The sequence below is a fragment of the Stegastes partitus genome, unplaced genomic scaffold (assembly GCF_000690725.1).
Source record: "Stegastes partitus isolate 25-593 unplaced genomic scaffold, Stegastes_partitus-1.0.2 Scaffold1043, whole genome shotgun sequence".
Taxonomy (NCBI): Eukaryota; Metazoa; Chordata; class Actinopteri; family Pomacentridae; genus Stegastes; species Stegastes partitus.
In genome coordinates, this window is record NW_007578774.1 from 212,681 (window position 1) to 235,328 (window position 22,648).

General features: G+C 40.5%; 2 protein-coding genes across 3 annotated transcripts in view; one reads left to right on the forward strand and one right to left on the reverse strand.

The window, feature by feature from the left end:
* Positions 1–2,706: 2,706 nt before the first annotated feature.
* Positions 2,707–8,987, reverse strand: LOC103367384 (urokinase-type plasminogen activator-like). The gene is made up of 11 exons (XM_008295390.1): positions 8,879–8,987; positions 8,682–8,793; positions 8,503–8,607; positions 8,269–8,422; positions 6,634–6,731; positions 6,088–6,141; positions 5,818–6,016; positions 5,586–5,737; positions 4,997–5,137; positions 3,188–3,336; positions 2,707–3,104 (listed from the first exon to the last, which is right to left on the reverse strand). Exons 1-11 carry the CDS (start codon positions 8,942–8,944, stop codon positions 2,910–2,912), a joined length of 1,425 nt encoding a protein of 474 aa, XP_008293612.1. The 5' UTR covers positions 8,945–8,987; the 3' UTR covers positions 2,707–2,909.
* Positions 8,988–12,427: 3,440 nt separating this feature from the next.
* The window catches only part of LOC103367383 (protein HID1-like), a 21,356-nt gene continuing 11,135 nt past the window's right edge, over positions 12,428–22,648 (forward strand). For both annotated transcript variants that reach the window (XM_008295387.1, XM_008295388.1), the window contains exons 1-4: positions 12,428–12,503; positions 13,947–14,096; positions 16,575–16,745; positions 20,221–20,343. In XM_008295387.1, the coding sequence (XP_008293609.1) occupies positions 12,438–12,503; positions 13,947–14,096; positions 16,575–16,745; positions 20,221–20,343 (510 nt within the window). In that variant the 5' untranslated portion in view covers positions 12,428–12,437. The remainder of the gene's footprint in view (positions 12,504–13,946; positions 14,097–16,574; positions 16,746–20,220; positions 20,344–22,648) is intronic.

Below are 22,648 nucleotides of genomic sequence, written 5' to 3' on the forward strand. Positions count from 1 at the left end.
AGCAAACGGTCAAAGCTCCACAGAAATGGTTTGAAGACAACAAGGTGAAGTTCTGGAGGCCCAGTCAGAGTCCAGACCTCAATCCACCTGGGAATTTGCAGCTGGACTTGAAAAGATCTGTTCTCTCAAGATTTTTGTGCAACCCGACAGAGTTTCAGCAGTTTTGTAAAACTGCAGCATCCAGATGTTCTGGCTGATGGAGTCCATCCACAAAGGCTCAAAGCTGGAAACTGCAGCCGACGGTGAATCGACTGAAATCTGATGTGAAGGAGGTGAATATTTTGCACTCACTTATTTTATATCTTCTATTCATAATTAATTGACATTCCTGTGTTCTGCTTCAATCTGGATTATGATTGTCTGCATTTTTTAACGGAGGCATTTCAAATATGTTCAAAATAAACGTACTGAAGAGTCTTTAGAAGATACACAGAAAAGGTAGATTTGAATTTGACCACAAGATGGTGCTAAAATTTCACAAATAACAGAAAGCTACTCGGTTTGTCCCCGATGAAGGTTTAAACCAAAAGGATTGGAGATGTACAAGTATAGACATGTTACGACCCGGCTGTCCAGGGCAGCTGATAAAGCAAAACAAACATCCAATAATGTGAACGACAAACATGCCAGCATTCAGTCAGTAGAAAACAGTGTTTATTCCCTCAACAAAACACAACACAGTGAAGAAAATTATAAAAAATATTTACAAAAACATAAAAACACATTAACACTTAATTAGTTTTAAAAAAAAGTTTGTTTGCTTATTTTATGGAAGTCTGGAACAAAGCCGAAGACAGTCCAACTGTGAAACAACACTTTGGATTCTGCAAGCAGCTCATGATGTCACCGGGAGTTTTAACTTTCTGGCTGCTTTTCTTTCACTCTGAGCTCCAACTCCTCTCAGTCCATGTCAGCTGGGTCCAGGTGGAGGTCAGCGATGCAGGACTACATCACTCTGCTTCCTGGTCCAACGGCCCTCACAGAACCTGGAGGTGGGTTTTAGCTCATTGTCCAGCTAAAAAACGAACAATATTCCCACTGAGCTCAAACCAGATGGGATTGTGTGTCTGAGCAGGAACCAAAAGTCTCACATCATCACACCAAAGTCCAACTTTCCACTCATCCAGTGTCCATTTCTTTTGGGTCCCTGGTGGGGATCTAATCTACGCTGCTGTTAATTTCTGGGGGGAAAACAGGAACTCTTCCTTTTCCTGCAGTTCCTTCACAGCGTTTGATGCTTTTTGAAGAAACTCTTTTGAAATGTTCTGACCTTTGTGTCTTAAAGCAATAATGGATTGTTGTTTCTTCTTCTGGTCCGCAGAGACTGACAAAATAAATTAAATATGTACCGCTTTGAGTGGAGCCTTTAAAACCCTCATTTGTTTGTTAGAATGTACGGTTAGGGCGGAATAAACCTCAAAAAACGGAATTACTTTGACAAAAAAAAAAAGAGTTTTTTGGTGGAGTAAATCTTTAAAATGACAAGTACCTTCACAAAATACAGCATTCTGGGTGGAATAAACCTTTAAAACAGCATGTTAGTGGAATAAGTGTCTGAAACTATCACTACTTGGACAAAAGTAGTTTTTTTTGGGTTGACTCAACCTTTTAAATTATAAGTCCTTGGACAAAAAGTCGTATTTTGGGTGGAATTAACCTTTAAAACTTTAAAATCTTGGACAGAAAACAGTATGTTGGGGGAGTAAATGTCTAAAACTATAAGTAATTGGACAGAAAGTGGTATTTTGGGTGGAACAAATGGTTGAAACTTGTGCTCGTTAACAGTCGTGTGACTTGGCGGTGGAGCTGCAGCCTTCTCTGCTGCATGAAGACAGTGTTGCTTCACTTGAGCTCGTTCAGTTTTGTTCTAAATGAACAAAATAGCACAAAAAAACAAACAAACAAGAAAAACCCCCGAATGAGCAGGTTTGTCGAAATATTTGACTCTATGAGATATAAAAACTAGAAGCTTGTCAGTCAGTGCACCAAATCCCACAGGACGAGTCAACGTCGCCTCTAAAGCTGCATCACACACATGGAACCCTGTACAGAGGCTGTATTGGTGTTGTAATGCTAGAATGTGCAATAAGCAGAGCACGACCTGGATAGTTCTCATTTTCTAAAACTAATCTAACACAACATTGTATTGTCCTTTTTAAGTTCATCGTCATTTTTAAGCGTTTGTGCAAGAATCACGTACTTTTTCAAGAAGTTGTTCAAAACCATAGACTGTATAAAAGATGGACGTAGCTTCCGTGAGAACATGAAGCCAGGGTTTTGCTACTTCCTGGTTGACATCTTGGATTTTTGGAGCCAGTGACGCAAAAATCGACGGATTGAGAGGCGGGCCCTCTCTGCCCGCCCACATTTACCGCCTTCTGCTCGCTTCGTCTGCATCGTCGCTGCCGACTGTCAATCAAGCCAGCCACGCCCCTTGCCCCGCAACATGTTGACCATTTTCTAAAAATTCAGTATTGATTTATTTTCAGATTGACCACCTGATCTCTGGATTTGACCATGAAAACTAATAAGAAAACAATCCTGAGCTGTAGGAATGCAGAATTTCATGATCTGTGGTCACTTCTTTTCCAATTCCAGTCTATGGGAGCCAGGGCTTTGTGGAGCCAGCAGCTAGTGGACGTAGTGATATTGCAGGTTTTTAACACGTCCAGGTTGGCTTCATTTTTCAGGGCCGGTTGCTACGTCCATCTTTTATACAGTCTATGTTCAAAACAAATTAATAAATTATCAGAATAGTTGGGGAAAGTTGACAACGAATCGATTAATTGCTGCAGCTGTAGCGTTGATAGACACTCAGTGCTTGCTGCCAGTTTGGGTCCTTTTGTGGGGTTTGTTATAGAAATACTTATTATTGTGCCAAAGCATGAAAGCAGAAGCTCAGTTCAGAGTCATTTCTGAGGGAACATGGCCCCAGCAGCGATGGACGTCAGGCCCGTCTTCTCTGCTATCCAGCTGTTGTAATTGGTCACTCTGGTGTAAACGCCGGGTCGGCGCTCCTTTGCACAGCCGTCGCCCCAACTGATGACCCCGAACAGGAAGAACTTGTTGTCGGCTTGGCACACCAGAGGTCCTCCTGAGTCGCCCTGGAACAAACAAACGAGCAGTTTTAGCAAACTGTTATGTAAAAGTAAAAATCAAAATCAAGCCCGGGCGTGTGCAGAAATACCTCGCAGGCATCCTGGCTCCAGTCGGGCCGCCCAGCGCAGAACATGTTGTCGGTGATCATGTTTCCATAATAATCCTTTTCTCGACACACGTCGTCAGCGATGAGGTTCACCAGAGCCTCCCTGAGATACTGAGACTTATACCACAAACCTGCAGGCGAAAACACGATGAAAACACTTCATAATTAATATAATTAAAGCAGGAACGGTCCATTATGTGCACTCAGGTGTTGTAATAGGAGCAGTTCTAAGGTGCTCTGAGGCTCTTTTCCACACTTCAGACCTGTTTTCCACTATATTCAGTTATCTAACGGCGGTAATTACTGTTTATTTTCTTAACAACAGTATGAGCGTGTATTTTTAGAGTTGAATAGATTTCAAACAGCAGAACTTAAATAGTTAGATTATGAAAGAAAAATCTGCACTGAGTCAGCAGAAACTATAATGACTGCAACATGCATGAAGCAGCAAAAACCCAGCGAAGCCTCGACAATTAGCTGAAAGAAATGGATCAGCTGTTATAAAGTAAGGCCCATGCAGATGTACTGCATTGTTTCTGACAGCCAGCAGGGGGCGACTCTTCTGAAGTCAGATTGTATAGAAATGTATGAGAAAATAATCCTATTTCTCACTTAGTTTGTCGCCTCAGTAATCATTCTCCTGATGTGTTTATGGTCTCAGTTGCTACGTTCAAGTCTTCTTCAGCCCAGCGAGGTGTTCGTTTAGTAAACTATGGTCCCATTTACAGTAAAATAGACGATAAAGCAGCACAGAAACACAAGCTAAAGGCTTCACAGAGGCACTGGAGTGGTATCGATCTCCTCGTCTCAGTCTCGACAGCAAATAAAGGCATTTGCCAAAATGTCAAACTTCTCCTTAAGGTCACACATAATAGTGTTTGTTTTTGAAGAAAACTGTTCCCAGCATTGATCAAAATAGAGAAGCTCCACAGAGGAAGTTAAACTGCTAAAAGTAACAAAGAAATGGTTTAAATAATTATTGAAATGATAAGACTACACGGTTAACCAAAAGTAAGCAACAGTTAACTGAGAGGAACTGATAAGATCTTCAGACAGGTAATACGAGCTAGTCATACTCTAGAAATCATTTAAACAGGTAGCTAAAGAAACAGATACATAGATGGGCTAAATTATGGAAATAGCTAGCTCAATACTTAGCATTGGTAACTAGCTAAAAGTAATAAGTAGCGTACGTGATAATAAGTGGTAAGGGATAAATAGATAGAACGATAGCTAAATAGTTAGCTGTAGGTAATTAATTAACTAGTTGAAATTGTAGCTCAATTGCTAGCTTAAATCATTTGCTAAAAGTAAAAAGAAAAATACAGCAAAATTTAAATGATTAGCTCAATGTGATCAGTAATGAATCCAACTGGCAGTAATGGATAAATTACTTCAATAGTTAGCTCCACGGTTAGCTTAAAGCTAAAAGTAGTATATAACTGAATGCAATGAATAAAGTCTTTAAACACTAGCTAACGCTAATGGATGAATGATTACAAAAGTTAGAGCAATGATTTGGATTAATTAACTAAAAGTAATGAATAACTGAATACAACCAATAAATTCTTTAAATAAATGAATAAAAGATTAAACTATGTAGCTAAAGATAACAGACAAATGGCTAAATTGTCAGCTAATTGGTGGAATGGTTCATAATGTAATGGAGCGGGACCATAGTCTTTGGTCTGGGTTTTGGTTCAGTTGTCTCGTGGAGGCGTCCATGTGCTTCCTACTGTTGATCTACTTTGCTTTCAGACAGAGCAGCATCACTCAGAGGACTTTCCTCACCGTAGTTTTCTTTCCCGTATCCAGCGATCTCACAGGTGACGTCGGGCTGGAGGTTCTGCTGAGGCGGCGGCAGGCAGACGGGCCTCACCGAGTCGGACTCCTCAGCACACTGGCCTCCTCGGGCCTTCAGCTTCAGCAGGGCTGCAGGTAATCACACAAGATCACTGCTTTAAATGGGTTCCAGCATCAGCAAGAAGAGCTGCAGAAAGGTTTCCAAAATTCACGCCGTACTTTGTGTTTGAGTTTGAATTTGACTTATTTTGAGCTGGAGTAGTTTTTATTTTACTTTCTTTGTGGTTCCATCTAAAGACAGGTGCTGAGAGACCAAAACTGTGATGCCCATTGGTCGATTGCAGCAGAAACACCAAAGAACACAACCTCAAACAGGCGTTTAACCCTAAACTGAGGTGGTTTTAAAGAGAAATAACTGAGTTTCGAGCGTCTTTATCTTGACCGTCTGTGGGATGGTTGTTTATGAAGCGATACAAGCTGAAACGTGGGGCTTTTTTGGGGTTGGGTTTGGGGTTGTTTTGTTTACTAGTTCCCAGAGTATTTTGTGTTGTTTTCAGTCGAGGTAATGTGTTCATACCGATGTCATTGTTGAAGTTTCCCTCGCTGTTGTCGAACCCTTCGTGGATGTGGACTTCTTCCACCCTGAACGTTTGCTCCACAGCTGGGTCGCTCTCGTTCAGGGCGTTCTTTCCCAGGACGACGGAGAAACGTCGCGCTTTACTGTCAGAGCTGAAATTCACAAAACAATTTTAGTCACAGAGATTTTCTCGGCACCTGCTGCGCTTCCAGTAAGCGATCCGACTTCGTACCCGTCGGGGAAGCAGTGGGCGGCCGTGAGGACCCAGCAGCCGGAGATCAGACTTCCCCCGCAGCGGAAAACCCTCTCCTTGGATTTGCTACGCCAAAATATGGCGGCAACCCAAGGGTGGGATTCCACAGTGGCGACTGTTCCACCCACGATCTTCATCAGCTTTCGTCTGGAGCGTTGGCCGCAAGTCGCATGAGCAGCTGGAGGGTGAAACAGAGTTCAGGACTGGGCAGGAAGAACAAGAAAACAAGATTATCCAGTGAAGACTCACCTGGTTCTGGCTCGGCGGGGGCAGGTGAAGGTGAAGGTGAAGGTGGGGCAGGAACTACAAGAGCAGAGACGTTTTTTAAACACTCAGAAGATATGAAATGTTCGACTCTTTATGCTTCCACCTGAAAACATCGATAAACTCAGTCAGTAGCAACTTGACGACCTTTGGCTCACTGGGGGGGCTGGAGTCTATCCCAGCTGACTCAGGGTGAAGGCAGGTTCACCTGGACAGGTAACCAGCCTATCACAGGGCTACTCTGGATGACTGGTTTAAATAATTAGCTAGAATATATAAATAACTATAAATCCTTGTGTCTCCACCAAAAACCCAGTGTCAGAAATGAACCTTTTTCCTTCCTCCTAATCAGAGCTAACGACCTTAACGAGCTTCCTGTAATGATTCTCGGCTGCAGCTCTGCCAGATCTCATGTAAAACACATGAAGCACATTAAAGCTGCATCCTTAACCAGAGACGCAGCAGGTGGCCTCTTCAGTAAATGTTCCAAAATGGTAGCAGCTGTTTTAATAACAGAGAAAACCCACTCACGTAGGCCGACGCTGCATCGAGGAATATCACAATACTCCCACAGCAGCTGCTGGTGTTTCCACACGTAGCACCACGGACGCCGTCGGTAGTGAATGTTTCTGTTGGAAAAACAACAAGACCGCCTTTAAATTACACAACAGCCCTGATTCTGAAATGAAACAGTGAGTTTCAGTGTTGAGCTCAAGCTGTGAAATATATGAAAACCTTTGGTGAACGACAGAATCCTTCATGAAAACACAAACTTTGATGACAAAGTTTGAGCAGTTTGTGTTGTTTCACCTGCACCAGTGGAATGAGGTCAGATGATCGTTCTCATAAAGCCAGTGATGAAACAGTTCTTATGCAGTAACGGATGAGCAGCGTCGCCGCCGCCATGCCGTCGATCCTCAGACGTAAATATTGTTGTGGTGAATGAAGGTTTGTGTCCTCGCCCTCAGGTTGACCGACATTCTGCTCCGACATTCCTCCATGTCTGGACTGATTCTGGCTCACATCCTCCTTCATGTTGGACTTCAGACGTCGTCCAGACAACTATCTAACTATCTAAAGTAGCGCTAACTGTGTTCAAGTACAGTTTGGGGGCACTTTTACTTGAGTATCTTCATTTTCTGCCACTTTATACATCACACGACAACATTTCAAACAACTTTCTGATATTTTAGAGGAGCTGCAAGGTGGCTCAGTGGTTAGCATCAAGAAGGTTGCCGGTTCGCGTCCCGGTGAGGACACCCGGGATCTTTCTGAGTCTCCATGTTCTCCCCGTGCAGCGTGGGTTCTCTCCGGGTTCTCCGGCTTCCTCCCACAGTCCATTGAGGTTAATTGGTGATTCTAAATTGTCCGTAGGTGTGAATGTGAGTGTGCTTGGTTGTCTGTCTCTAAGTGTAGCCCTGTGATAGACTGGTTACCTGTCCAGGTGAACCTGCCTTCACCCTGAGTCAGCTGGGATAGACTCCAGCCCCCCACGACACATTCAGTAATTCAGTCACATTCAAATGACTGAATTACTATTTGTTAAAATATCAATGTTTGATATTATTTACAGTTTTGAGCTGTTTTTATTGAGCTGTTGTGTAAATTTGGACGTTTATACAAGATAGTATCTGTGATTTACCAAAACAGGGAAAATGTGTAAAATAACAGTTAATTGTTCAAAAAAAATTAAATGTAAAAATTTAAAAGTCTATGTTTCTACAATTTTTACAACTGTTTTATTTTTCATTTTTATTCAGTCCTTAATATACACTTTTCACCCCGAAAAACAGCAAATATATTCAAAATTATGACGTGTTTTGCTGATTTAAATACAGTAAGAACAGTGTGAGTTCACATTCAAATGTCTGAATTTGTGAAAACACATATTTTTGATACTCCTTTACTTACTTACTTACTTACTTACTTTACTTTACTTTACAGTGTTGGCCTGTTTTTATACAGTTATTTTGTAAGTTTTGTACATTTTGTACAAGATATTTGTAATTTAATAAAAACTGAAAATGTGTAAAATAACAGTAAATTATTTAAAACGTTACTTTCATTTTATTTTATTTTATTTTCACGTAGCTCTGTTTGCATAGATATTTTTGCAGAACAAATCTGTCTGATTAAATGAATGAATTCAGATTAAATGAGGCCCACCTGCAGTAGTTGTGTCTCCCTGACTTGACGTCTGAGCTCAGATATCTCTGTCTGGTGTTCTGGTCCCACTGCTCACACGGGAGTCCGCTGACGGACCTGGAAACGGTTCCTCTGTAGTACAACCCGACGCCTTCGTAGCAGAAACCGGGTTTTGCTGCAACAACAAAATTAAAAACAAAGTTAAAAACACGAAAACAGCATGAATGAAGTTTGGCTGGAGGTCCAGTTTCTCACCGTTCTCACAGTGTTTCCCTTCAAAGCCGTCAGGACACAAGCAGAACATGTGTTCACCAGAAATCAGTGCAGGAACCGAGCTGCCTCCGTTCAGACAAACCACACCTGCAGAATGAAGAGAAAGTCTTCAGGCTCAGCGTCCAGAACCAGAAAGCAGCAACGAATGTGGACTTTCTTACCTGAACTTTCAAAGGAGGAGGAGAACGAAGATGAAGACGAGGATAAAGACGAGGAAGAAGACGAGAACGAAGAAGAAGAAGAGAAACTAAAAAAGTTTCTTTCTTCATCTCTCTGAAAACATATTGAAGACAAACATCAGATCAACTCTGACCAAAGAGAACAAATGCAGCGTCTCATGACATGTTGAAGTTCTGACCGTGTGGGCCGTGCACAGAGCCGCCAGCGTGCACATCCAAACCCCGAAACCTCCCGTCCTGATCATGTTGCTGCAGCTCCAGAATCCAAACAGACTTTGCGTGAACGTGCCTGCAGAGCGATGAAGGCTCCTCGGGCTTTATTGTGTTCGCAGGCCGGCTCCTGATTGGCTGACAGCTGGCTGACAGCTGTGCGGCCCACCAACCCCTGGAATGAAGAAATAGTTGTTTGTGGATGAGTCACAGCTTTTAATCCACATCTTTAACTCTCAGGAAGCTCGTCCATGACTCCAGTACGTCAGACTGGACCTGCAGCTGCTGCATTCAACACATTCTGGATTAAACTGAATCTGGATCAGAGATAAAGTCATTAAACGCAGCATGTTGGTGGCGGCGTGAACAATTTAAACCTCAGAACATGTTGGTGTCGACACCATGTCGTGTTGTGTAACTGTGCTGGTTGGACTAATAGTGAATAACATTGGTTTCAGTGGGTTTTTTTAAAGGTGTGTCCAGAATGTAAACGTCACTCATTTTTCCACAGAATTACTAAATTTGGTCTGAACAAGAATGAAACCATGAATCATGTGCGACACTAATGTGGGTCATTCAAGCTCAAATCATCCCGTTTCTTTCAGTTTGCCTCATTTTCATCACAGACGATGCATATTTATGAAGATATTTCAGAATTTGTAGCTTGATAAACCACATAGTGTCTGTTTTTCATGCATTGAAGTCTGAGGTTGTTTGAGCCGCAACATCTCTGAAACTATTTGAGATAAAAACTTGAAAAATAAAAACACATGACAAACAAATATTCTTCATCATATTTGGAGAATCATTTTGAAACTCTGCCTGGTTTTAACTATCTGATAATGTTTCTGTTTTTGTGATGAAAACCTGTCAAACCTGCTCAATCTGTTGTGAAAGTTAAACAAAAATAACTTACTTTTGTTTTCGGGAAGTATTTCAAAATAAAAGTTGTGTGTGTGTAGCTACAGTTGAAACCAGAAGTTTACATCCACCGTATAAAAAGACATAAAACCTTCTTTTTCTCACAGTCTGACACTAAATGTGACTAAACTTTTACTGTTTCAGGTCAGCTAGGATCATTAACATTATTTCTATTTGCTAAATGACAGAATAGATAATGGATATTTTTTATTCCTTCCTTCAAAGTCAGAAGTTTCCATCCATCTCCTCAGTATCTGCTAGCGTTGCCTTTAAACTCTATGACTTTGGGTCAAACCTTCTGGGTTTCCTTCCAAAAGCTTCTCACAACAGTCTGATGAGTTCTGGTCCATTCCTCCTGACAGAACTGGTGGAACTGGGTCAGGTTTGTTGGTCTCCTTGCTCCACTGATGTTCTCCAGGATGGAGATCAGGGCTTTGTGATGGCCACTCCACAACACTGACTCTGTTGTCCTGAAGCCTCTCTGTAGCTAATCTGGAGCTATGCTGAGGGTCATCGTCCATCTGAAGACCCATTAGTGTCCAAGCTGTAACTTCCTGCTGATGTCTGGAGATGTTGCTTCAATATCTCCACATCATGTTCTTTCCTCATGATGCCATCTATTGTGTGAAGGTCACCAGTCCCTCCACAGCATGATGCTGCCACCCCCGTGCTCCACAGCTGGGATGGTGTTCTCAGGCTTCAAGCTTCCTCCTTTTTCCTCCAGATGTACCGATGGTCATTAAGGCCAAACAGAACTTTGGTTTTATGTCTTTTTATACAGTTTATGTAAACGTCTGGTTTCAGCGGTCCGTGTGGTTCAGAAAATATAACTGGTTGACGTCAGTATCAGGAATTTTTTTGTTCATTGGAGCTCAAAGATGGGCTTTTCATGGCAGTTTCACTTTTCTTTTCTTCCTTTTTTCATTTTAACTCAACAATAATCAGATATTATTTAATCTACTTGTCTAATATTGCAGATTGTGAACCAATGACATGATGAGACTGTGACAAGTTCAGGGTTTTTTATTTTATTTTTTAGATGAGATGTATAAAATGTAAGAAAAAAAAAACCTCACTTTTTTTTTTTGAAAAGAAATTATTTCACAAAGTGCCTGACATGGCAAACTTAAAGTTGACAGATGCTATTTTAAATATTTTGAGTTTATGATGAAAAAGTCTCAAACAGATCAGAGCATATAATAGTAATAATAATAATAATAATAAGAAGAAGAAGAAGAAGAAGAAGAAGAAGAAGAAGAAGAAGAAGAAGAAAAACTACTCTCCAACAGTTTCAACAATTAACAATTAATTTGAGTTAAATCAACACTAGAAATAATAATAGATAATAAATACTGACATAAATCTACATAATATTCAAACACACTGACTGTTGTTGCTGTTCTGTTGAGTTCTGTGCACTCCTGTATCCAGACTGTACCTGAAGTATCCTGATGTCCACTTCACTGACTCATTCTGACATAAAGAGTAAAATCACATCTCATCTGACTGTCACAGGTGATGTGATGACGTCATGGTCACGTGTTCTCATACCTGTCACTAAATCTTTTCGTCTTAAATGTAAATTGAAGCTGATTCATCCAGTTAAAGGCCTCAAAACAAATATGTACTTTGGGATCCAGGAAGTCTCCATGTTGAGATCCTGGTGCTGCCTTCAGGGGCCGTGGGAATTATTAAATAGGCAGAAAAACGACATAAAGGCTGATTTATTGTAGTTTAAAGCAAAAACAATATTAGTCACATAACTTAAATTACTAAAAATATTGTCTTGTGGATTTTTTTTATCCAGCTTTTCCAATGTGTTTTATGCTTTTAATTTGTAGACATCAAAATCTTGTTTAAGTAATTTTATTAGACTTTTTAACATCGCATTTAATTTGTACTACTATAGCTATATATAATAATAATTATTAGCTTTCATTAGATTTATTGTGAGTGAGTTTTATTTTTGCTTAAATGTTTGTGCACTTCAGGTGTCCGTTACAATAACTGAATATTTATGCTGCATTTATGTACATCAGTGTTCTTCAGCATTGCTAAATGTGGTAGTTTTAGTTTATAAGCGATTTGTTGTTGTTATTTTTTTATATTAGGCTCATTGTGAAGCATTTGTGTTGCTTCATATTTTAATATTTTGGAAAATTAGCTTGAAATTGTGCTGAAATGACCATTTACAGGTCGCACGTTTACATTTTTCTTCTTGTTTCAGCTCAAAGCAGGTTCACATTGTTTGCCTTTTTATTTATATTCATGCAACTGTGACTTTACTTGAGCTGTTGCCTTTTTGTTTGCTCGTTTTTGCGTTTTTAATTCAGATCAAAGTGAGAATATGTCGGCGCAAGTGCATGAATATCTCTGTGAACATGTATGTTAGTTATTTTGAACGTGCAAACAAATAATTTAATTTATTTTGCATAAGAAACAAACACAGAGCGAAGATTTCTGAGGCTCCAAGCAGCAGCAGCTTTCGTCGACGTGAGCAGTTTAGAGGTTTCCGAGCGGCTCCTGAACGCAGCAGCGCAGCGGCAGATTTTATCCTGCAGCCTCGACGCGGATCCGGCGGACTGGAGGCGGACAGGAGGCTCCAAAATGGGAAACGCAGACACCAAACTTCACTTCAGGAAGGCGGTGATCCAGCTGACAACCAAAACTCAGGTCGGTTCGTGTTTTATTTTGGAGCTGAAATGAAAAAAAAAAACAAAACGCGCGTGTGTTTGCGCTTTAAACGCAGCTGCTGGAGATGAAGTTGCCAGATGGCAGCAAGAAGTTCAGCTCAGATCACACAAAGTGGAGATAAAAAACCATGAGAAACACTTCAGTTAGTGCAGAAATGAAGATTCACAAACAAAACAAACAAATATCCTGAAATCTTGATTTTTTTTTCAGTGTTTTTGCAATTTTAAAGGAACAAAAACGCTCATTTTAGGCCTCAAAACATTAGAATTCTTCCTATTTCACGTTTTTCTTGTAAAACAATCCTTAAATATGTTTCATCAGGAGTGAAAAATGTTAAATCCAGCCTCAGTGTTCAGTCACCAGTGTGCAGATGGAGCAGCAGGTGGATTTAAGGTGGAGCTGAACAGTAGATCAGTGGCAGTAAAACCAGCTCCTGATCGATTCATGTCTGGAGTCACTTTCAATCAAACATGGTAAATAATTCATATTTCTGCAGGACAACCTGATAGTCTTTGGCTTTACACTGTTGGTTGAACAAAGCGAGACATGAAACTTGTTGTTTTTGTTGTGTTTTTTGATATTATGCCCAAAAGATGAATCAATAATCTGAGAAATGAACCATCAGATCGATCAATAATCCCAGTAAATGTGTGCTGGAGCCCTGCTGTTGGTTTACATTTTCTGTTTCTGTTGGATTTGGAGCTGCTTATGAGCAGATTTTCATGCCTGACTGTTAAATTTGTGCGTTTAGAGCTGAAAGGATGAGTTGATAAATCGATTTGACAGAAAATAAATCAGCTGCTGCGCAAATAATCAATAAATTCAAGTAAAAAATAGTCAATATTTTATGGTTATTTAAAGCTGCTGCTTTAGGCTGTTTTGTCCACAACTGTCAGGAAATAAAACAAATATTCAGAGAAATTAATCATCTGGATTCATTATTATTTAAATCAAGCAAAACAAATCAATGTTTAATATTTTTTTAGAATAATAAACTTGATTTTCTTAATTTTTTTTGATCAGGCTAAACAATAACTGTTATTTCTATCTTGTTTGATTTTATTTTACCCAACAATGAATCGATTATTTCATAAATTAAACAGCGACTTACTTAATAAATAGAATAACTGTTGGCTGCAGCAGTGATCCAGAGTTTTAAACTGTTTATGTTGAATTCAGGATCGTTTATGTGCAGATTTTACCGTCTGACTGTCAGATGCTTCCGTTTATAATTGAACTGATCAGTTAATCGATTGATCGCCTGATAGAGAATCAAGCAGCTGCTATGTGGACGATCAGAACATTGTTTAACATTTTGGCTTTGAGGGTTGTTCCCTGTCTGTCTGTTCCTCTGAATAAATTAAAAATAAGAAGGTCTGAAGCTACAACAACCAAAAACACAAACACATGTCTCTGCTGCAGCCCGTCGAAGCCTCGGACGACGTGTTCTGGGACCAGTTCTGGGCCGAGTCGTCCACGGCGATGCAGGACGTGTTCGCTCTGGTTCCTGCAGCAGAGATCAGAGCCGTCAGGGAGGAATCTCCATCCAACCTGGCAACCCTCTGCTACAAGGTGTGAATGAATCCAATGATCACCGATTATGAGCCGCGCTGCTTTTGTTTTAGTGATCCAGAAGGTTTTGTTTCCGTCTCAGTGTCTCTTTGACCTTTTGTCTGTCGGTCACAGCCGAGTCAGTCGTGGTTTCTTAAGTCCACTGAGGAGCTCGAAATTATTTGTTTGTTTTACAGAATCTGGTTTATTTTTTGTTGAATTTTCGAATGAACAAAGTGAATTTGATAAAATATCATATATTTAATCACATTCTAGTTTAATTTTCCTGATGGAGCCTCACGTGATGAGTTCAAAAACCTTTTCTCTGTTTTAGTTTCTGTGTCTGATTGATGGTGACCTTTATACTGATTTATGTGTTTTATTTTAAGATTCAATTCAACTCAGTTCAACTTTATTTGAAACCAGAAGTTTACGTCCACTGTATAAAAAGACATAAAACCTTTTTTTTCTCCCTGTCTGACATTAAATCAGACTAAACGTTTCCTGTTTCAGGTCAGTCAGGATCACCAACATTATTTCTATTTGCTAAACGCCACAATAATAAGAGGTAAAGATTTTTTATTGCTTTTTAAAAGTCAGAAGTTTACATCCAGTATTTGGTGCATTACCTTTAAACTACCTGTCTGAGCGCTGTGATGGCTGGACATTCCCATGGTGGTTAGACTTGATATAATAGTTTGAACTGATGAACGTGGAACCTTCAGGCATCTGGAACCTGAACCCAACGATGAACCAGACTGGTGGAGGTCCACAGTTCTCCTCCTGATATCTTGGCTGATTTCTTTAGATGTTCCATGTTGCCACAAAAGGAAGCAACATGTTTGAGGTGTGCCTCCAATTAACTAAAATGTTGCCAATTAACCAATCAGAAGCTTCCACAGCCATGACATCATCATCTGGGCTTTCAGTTTGAAAGCATCTTAGTGGATGTAAACGTCTGACTTTGAAGAAGGTAATAAATAATTCTCTCTCTCGTTATTCTGTCGTTTAGCAAATAGAAATAATTTACTTAATCCTGACTGACCTAAAACAGGAAACGTTTAGTCTGATTTAAGTCAGACAGTGAGAAATAAAAAGGCTACGTGGACGTAAACTTCTGGTTTCTACTGTACATGGTAGGAATCCTCAACACGTGTCGTCTCACAGCGCTGAACATAGAACGATCTGGACTCAACATCCAAATGTGCTCCTTTGGATTTTCTGAGCAGTCAGCCCACGATGGGGAGGAACAAAACAAACAAAAACCTGATAGGGAGGGAACAAGACCGTCTGACAGAACCAGACTGAGGGAAGGCGGCCGTCTGCCTCGACCGGTTGGAGTTAGAGCAGAAGATGTTCTGTCCTACAGAGCTGCTGGAAGGTTTTGGGCTTCAGAAGGTTGTGGGGAAATATTTTATTCTGGCTGAGAGAGAGGCTGGAGTCGTAGTCGGTCCCGGACAGGAGACAGATCAAGCTTATATGAAAACCTTTCACATAGTTTGTCCTGAACCTGCCGTAGAACGAGCTGAGTTCAAGTCCATCCATCCATTATCTATACACCGCTTAATCCTGAGTTCAAGTCTCCTAACTTAAAGGAAACACTGGCTGTGAGACCGTCCGACGCTGGAGGCTCTGCAGGACGTCTCGACTCAGACGGTTCCAGCTTGAGGCTTCGCAGCAGCTTTTGTTCGTCCTGGATACAGTCGCAGACGAAGAATGCAGCTGTTTGTTGTTCCCAGAAGGTGAAGGTCGGAGGTCGTTTATAGAAAGACCGAGCAGACGGAGAAACAGAAGGATTTACTGAACCTGACGTTACATCAAGGAAGCAGCACTGACAGGCGGATTATAGACTGAAGCGTGACAGCAGCAGAAGTAAAGCGCAGCAGCAGGATGACGACCAGGTGACTGAAGACAAAGAAAATCCAACCAAGGCTTCAGGTTTTCAAATCTGAACTCTCTCAGGAGCCAGTTTTAAAAATAAATATATAAAATTACATTTGTAATAATTGACATATGATGAACAGAATCATTCATTTTTGTCCTTTTTTTTTAAAAACACCAAACATTTGACTTTAATTCTTGGTTGTACGTGACAGTAAACGAAATATTCTGGAGTTTAAATCAGAGGATCTAATGACACCAGACGTTTAAAGATGTCGCATCGGGCTTCTGGAAACTATAAAATGCACTTTTTTATTATTTTCTGACCTTTTTTTTGTGGACAAAGCGACTAAAGCTGCTCATTGTTATCTTTAGTTGAGGTCCAACAAAAAAGATGTTGATTGCTTCTCTGACTTTGACAGAACTCATCCGTATTATATTTATTATTTACAGCATCATTACAAGTGTTTCTTCTAATTCTGGTCTTATTTTAGCTTTTTGTTTTTATTCCTGCATCACACTTGTATCCTGTGTTATTTATTGTCAAGTTGCTGTAACTTCTCTTCCTGAAGAACTTCCTTCAGGATGAACCAAGTCGTGTCTGGTCTCGCTCCTCAGGCGGTGGAGCGTCTGGTTCAGGGCGCCGACTCCGGCTGCCCGTCGGACAAAGAGCGCCAGATCGTGGTGAACTGCACCCGTCTGCTCACCAGGATCCTGCCGTACATCTTCGAGGACGCCGACTGGAGGGGATTCTTCTGGTCCACCGTCCCCGGAGCCGGAAGGACCAAGGTACGAGTCCGAGCGGCTTTTAGAGGAGCTTCAGACACTCGCAGAACAGGAATCTGTGAACGAGGAAAAGGATGAATGCAAAAAATCAAGAAGTTAAATTTAAAACCAGCCTCAGTGTGGATGCATGAGTTCAGATACATGAGCTGAAGGTTCACCTGAAAGCTTTTGCTCTTCTTTTGTCTTGTTAGTTCATTTAAAACCATCCATCTCCATTTCTGTCTATTTTGGTACCAAATCAAACATTTCAGTCATTTTTTTACACTTACATCGTAAAATAAAATAAAATCTTTGAAAAATTCTCACTTTACTTTGTTGCTTGTAATTAAAATGGGAACAGTTGCAGCACTAACTGGTTAGTTGATTAACAGAAAAGAAAATTATGTTAATTAATTGTTTTGTTGTTTTTTTGTTTAAAAAAAAAATTAGATTAGAATAAAACAGAAATACTTTATTGATCCCAGAGGGAAGATTGGCTTATTAAAGCACAAAGGGTAACGCTACCATCACCATAAGTACAGATAAATGATCAACAAGCAATAAGAAACAATAAGAAAATTTAAAAAATGCAGAAATAAGTAAAAATGGTAAAATAAAAAATAAAAAAATTAATTAATTAAAAATGAGTAAAAACAAATAAAATAAAACTGCTAAAAAAGAAATGGTAAAAAAAAAAAACAAGTAAACTGTCAAAATAAAAAGGTAAAAAAACAAAACAAAACTGTAAACTGTAAAAATCAAAAATGTTTTAAAAAAACGAATTAAATTTCAGTATCTCAAAAGAGAACATTTGCTGCTTTTCCTCCTCATATATATATATATCATTATAAACAGAATATTTCCTCTTTCTTTCTTTCTTTCTTTCTTTCTTTTTTTCTTTATGAGATGTCCCCTTCCGCTTGGTGACATTTTGGACATTTAACAAGTCAAATAATGGATGATTACAAAAAATAAACAATCAGCAGTTTAACTGATCAGTCAATCAACACATTATATTATAAATATTCCAGTCACTTCTTATGCTGAAATGGTGAGAATAAGTGCATGTTGTTCATAAAGCAAAAACTAAAGTGGTTTCCAGATAACTGTAATTGAACCTGACGAGGACGTGAATGTTTGATGTGGTGCCTTTAGTGTCTCAGCCTGGAGTTCTCATGCAGCTGCAAATGTGAATTATGAATATTTTGCACTTTTAAAACCCTGTGCAATATCAAGTTTTATACATACGCTTGAATACGTGCCATTTCCTCAGTCTGTCTCCTTCAGTCCAGTCTGTGTCATGATAGTATCAGTATTTCTAGTCATCCATAAAACATGCAACACACTGATATTTTAATTTTGTTTTTCAAAACCAGTACTTGTGTATATTTTGACAAATTTCCCCACTGTGGGATCAGTAAAGGTTTATCTCATCTTATCTTAAATAAAAATGAAACAACTGACCTCCAAAAAGAAAAGCTTTTACAAACAGTTTACAAATAAATGATAAAATCGTCCCGTGCTCTGGCTCTAACTATCAGTTTGTGTACAACGTGCTGGAGGCAGCGGACAGAGGAACATTATCGGCCTGCAGACAGTTTGTAGAGTTTAATCTTTCAGCTCTGTGCAGATCTGAGGCCCTTTGATACTTGTAGCCATGATGATGTGCAGCGGTTGGAGGTGATTTTCAGAGGCTCTGCTGTGTAACATGAAGCTGCTGCTGCTGCTGATGCTGTCCAGGCTGCCGTCCACAGCCTCCCCGTCCTCCCCTTCCTCCCCCAGACGGCTGCCTGCTCTCTGGTTACCTGGTCTTCAGGGGACCACGATCCAAACACTGCTCATATTGTATCTCCAGTCCTCCGGGCCGGTGGCTGAATTAAGGAGGGATTGAATGTCGCTTAATGAAAGTGTGGGACTGAGCTAAAGTGCAGCAGTTGGAACGGACTGATGGGATGAATTCAGGCTGTTTTTCTGCAGGAAACACTGATATGAAGAGAAGGAAACAGTGAAAATGATTTAATAATAAAACAGCAGTATGAGCTCAGCTGTTTTCTACAGCTCTGGACATAAAGATTTGTAATGCTGGCGATGCTACATGATGTTAATTTCTTATATTAGACTGTATTTTGTTTACGAATAAACAAGACCACACTTGCTGCTGTGTTGGCCTAAACAAGATCACGGTAGCTGCTGCTTTAGCCTAGCAATATAATGTTACTTTAGCCTAAACTAGATAAGGTTAGCCTCAAAGTTAGCCTAAACAAGATACAAGTAGCTGCTGTTTTAGCTTAAACAAGTCAGTGTTAGCTGCAACATTAGCCTGAGTGAGATAATGTTAGCCACTACATTAGCCTAAACAAGATAAGATTAAGCCAAGTTACCCTACACAAGATTATGTTAGCCGCTAAATTAGCCTAAGCAAGACAATATTGGCTCTACACTAGCCTAAAGAAGACAATATTGGCTCTACGTTAGCCTAAACAAGATAAGGTTAGGCCAGGTTACCCTACACAAGATTATGTTAGCCGCTACATTAGCCTAAGTAAGATAATGTTAGCCACTACATTAGCCTTAACGAGATAAGGTTAGGCCAAGTTACCCTACACAACATTATGTTAGCTGCTACACTAGCCTAAACAAAACAATGCAAGTCGCTGCTAGCCCAAATAAGATAATACTGACTGCTATGTTAGCACAAACAAGATAATTCTGCTATGTTAGCCTAAACAAAATAATGCTGCTATGTTAGCCTGAACAAGGTGACATTAGTTGCTATAAGTACACTAAGCAAGATAGCGTTTGCCATGACTTTAGCCTAAAAAAAGATTTCGTTGCTATATTAGCATTAGCATATATTAGCATTAACAAGATAATGCTGCTACGTTAGCCTAAACGAGATGACATTAGCTGCTGCACTAGCCTAAACAATTTACTGATAGCAGCTACATTAGGCCTGAGAAGTATTTCAGCTGGTAGTTTCCAAAAGATGTAGTTGACCGTTAAATTAGCCTACCTTAGCTTCAACAAGATCATGGTAGAAGCTACTACTTTAGCCTATAAAAGATCATATTAACTGCTGCTTGGTCTAAACAAGATTACTTTGTCATATTCAACATAATGTTAAGCATGACTTTAATCTAATCAGGACAAAACTAGCTGCTATGTTATAATAATTAAGGTAATGATGTTGGTTAGGTTAGCCTAAATGTTAACCACTAGTTTAGCCTGAGAAAGATAAGCTTGGCTAGTATGCTACTTTATGCTACTTTAGCCTGAACAACTTGTTAGCCAAGCATTCGTTCCTGTTAGATCTCATGCAATGCTTGATGCTAGATGGACCTTTAAGTACTAAAAATCAACTTTAAAATATAAACAGAACAACACAAACCACAACGATTTATAAATACAGAAAGCACATGACACTTGGCAAAGTTTGCCAGCAATGACACAACACTCCCATTAAACCGTAACCCCAGCATCTCACGTCTTTGTCTTGCAGCATTTGGACGAAGATGCAGACGACGATGAAGCTCGACCGCTGGCTGAATCTCTGCTGTTGGCCATCGCTGACCTGCTCTTCTGTCCTGATTTCACCATCCAGAGCCACAAGAAGAGTGGCCCGGTGAGTCCATGACCCCCAACATCACACTGCGACGGGCCTCAGTGACCCAAACCAAAGTACCGCCTCAGGCTCACTCATTAAAGGAATCGACAATATTTTTGCTTTTGCTTTTTCTGACTGAGGTAATGTTATGAAGTCTTGTCACACTCACAGGTTTGAACCATCAGAAGGGCTGAACTGATTCCAACAGAACCAGTAAAGGGCATCACAAAGTCAGCAAACAGTGTTTATCATTTTGCCATCGACAGTGAAGAAGCTAATTACATCCATCATCCATTTATATCAGCTGACAGCTTTAAGGGAGCTGTACATTTTAAATTCTAACAGGTCATTACAGCTCAAACAGTCAGTTTTCTCCCACATTCATATAAATGTTTGACTAAAAAACAACGACAGCACCACTGTTAAAATCTGGCTACTTGTGCCGAAGACGCTGCACGACCCAAAGTAGAAGTTTAAGTGAATACACCTGTGATCGCTGACAACAAACTGAGAACATCTGTGATTTCCAATCAGCCTACCTGCTTGAACATGGCTCTAAAATGAGCAGCAGAACTTTCTCTGTTTTGGACCGGTTTCTATCTACATCATGACAAGACTTTGCAAAGATGGAAAAGTATTCAGGAAGATCATCGATTCACTAGAAATGTGTGAAACCACCGTTGCAGCAGTAATCAGGAGGTTTGGAAAGAGCCACTGATCATGGCCGTGGTGGTCGTCCTCCGAGAATAACTCCACCGACAGTGACGTATATACTTTCACAAACACAGGGGTTATTAGTGGAAATGACAGTTTCTGCAAAGCTCAAACAGTTTGAAGGACACTTAATAACATCAACCTCTATGGACAGAGGCCAAGAAAAACACCCTGCTTGCTGTTCACCACAAAACTGTAAGATGAACCTCTGCTGAAGAACATGAACAAGAAGTCTGCTGAATGTTGGAAGCACATTCTTTGGTCAGATAAGATAAATGTGTCGGGCTCAGATGGAGTCCAGCATGTTTGGTGTGAACCTGACCACAGTGGATGCGTAGTCCTGACAGTGAAGCAGTGATGACATGGAGCCAAAGGTGTTGACAAGGTGATATTTATAGATGCACCATGAATGTGTGTTGATAAACCAGAACGTTGGCTGACCAGATGACTCCCCGTCTGGAGAAACTTGAGAACATGAGAAGCAAAAAAATCAGACAAGAGCTTCTAAAGGAAAACCTGGACTAGTATCTGGCGTGACTTGAATCCAGTAGAACACCAGTGATGTCACACTTTGTCTTATAAACGACCCTCCAAATGTTGGAGTTGTTCCTTCAAGAGTCTTTCAACAACAAACAGGAAGCCAGCAGAACAGTGTTTGCTTTGTTTCAGGCCTGAAGCTGCAGCAGTGTCAACACTGTGCTGCTCGTATTAAGGAGGTTAAACTCTGTTATTGAGCCTCGCGGTGGCTCCAGTTAGCGCCGTTATCACCTTCACAAAACCTTCTGAGGCGGTAGCTCGAGTTAATGAGTGACTCTGAGACAGACGGGGGAGTGGCCATGTTTGAACAGGGCGGACGCTTCTCAACGCTGCTCAGCAAACACTCGGGAGGCCGGAGGCTGATCTGTGCCACGATCTGGTGGCTGCTCGCTGCTTGTTGTCACCCGAGGAAACGTTAAACTCTGTGAAATTGTGCGGCAGAAGGTGGAAAAGGTCCAGCGGCTGTAATTTGTTCCCACCTGCCTCCTTGACCCGTGAAGCGTGACCCTGACATGTGCTCAGAGAAACACATTACTGAAGGAAGCTGAGCATCATGTTGAGCTTTCACCTCTCACTGAGGATTTTGAGGTCAACAGGCAGCACTTTTGACTTTATATTGATATTTATCAGCTCAGTCTTTGTCAGAGTTTGGCTTTTAATTATTATAATGGATTGCAGTTTCTGCTGCTCCACCAAAACCCAGCAGCTGAATGTATATTTTATTCGTTGGCATTGGAAACTACATTTATGAAACTCTTCAGCAACAGAGAACCATTGACCAGACAACACTGTAGACGGCTTCATACACAGTGTGACTGGTGGACTGCTGTCATATTGTTTGTTCTGGTTTCGTTTTGTCTGGTCTGGTCTCTCCTGGCCTGGATTGGTATGGCATCGCCTGGACTGTTATTGTATTGTCTGCTCTGGCGTTGTATCGTCCAGTTTGCTCTGGTCTGGACTGGTATCCAATCATCTACTCTGGCCTGGTCGTGTCTGAGATGGTTTTGTGTTGTTTAATCTGAACTGGAATCGTTTCGTCTGGAATTTATTGTATCGTCTACTCTGGCTTCAC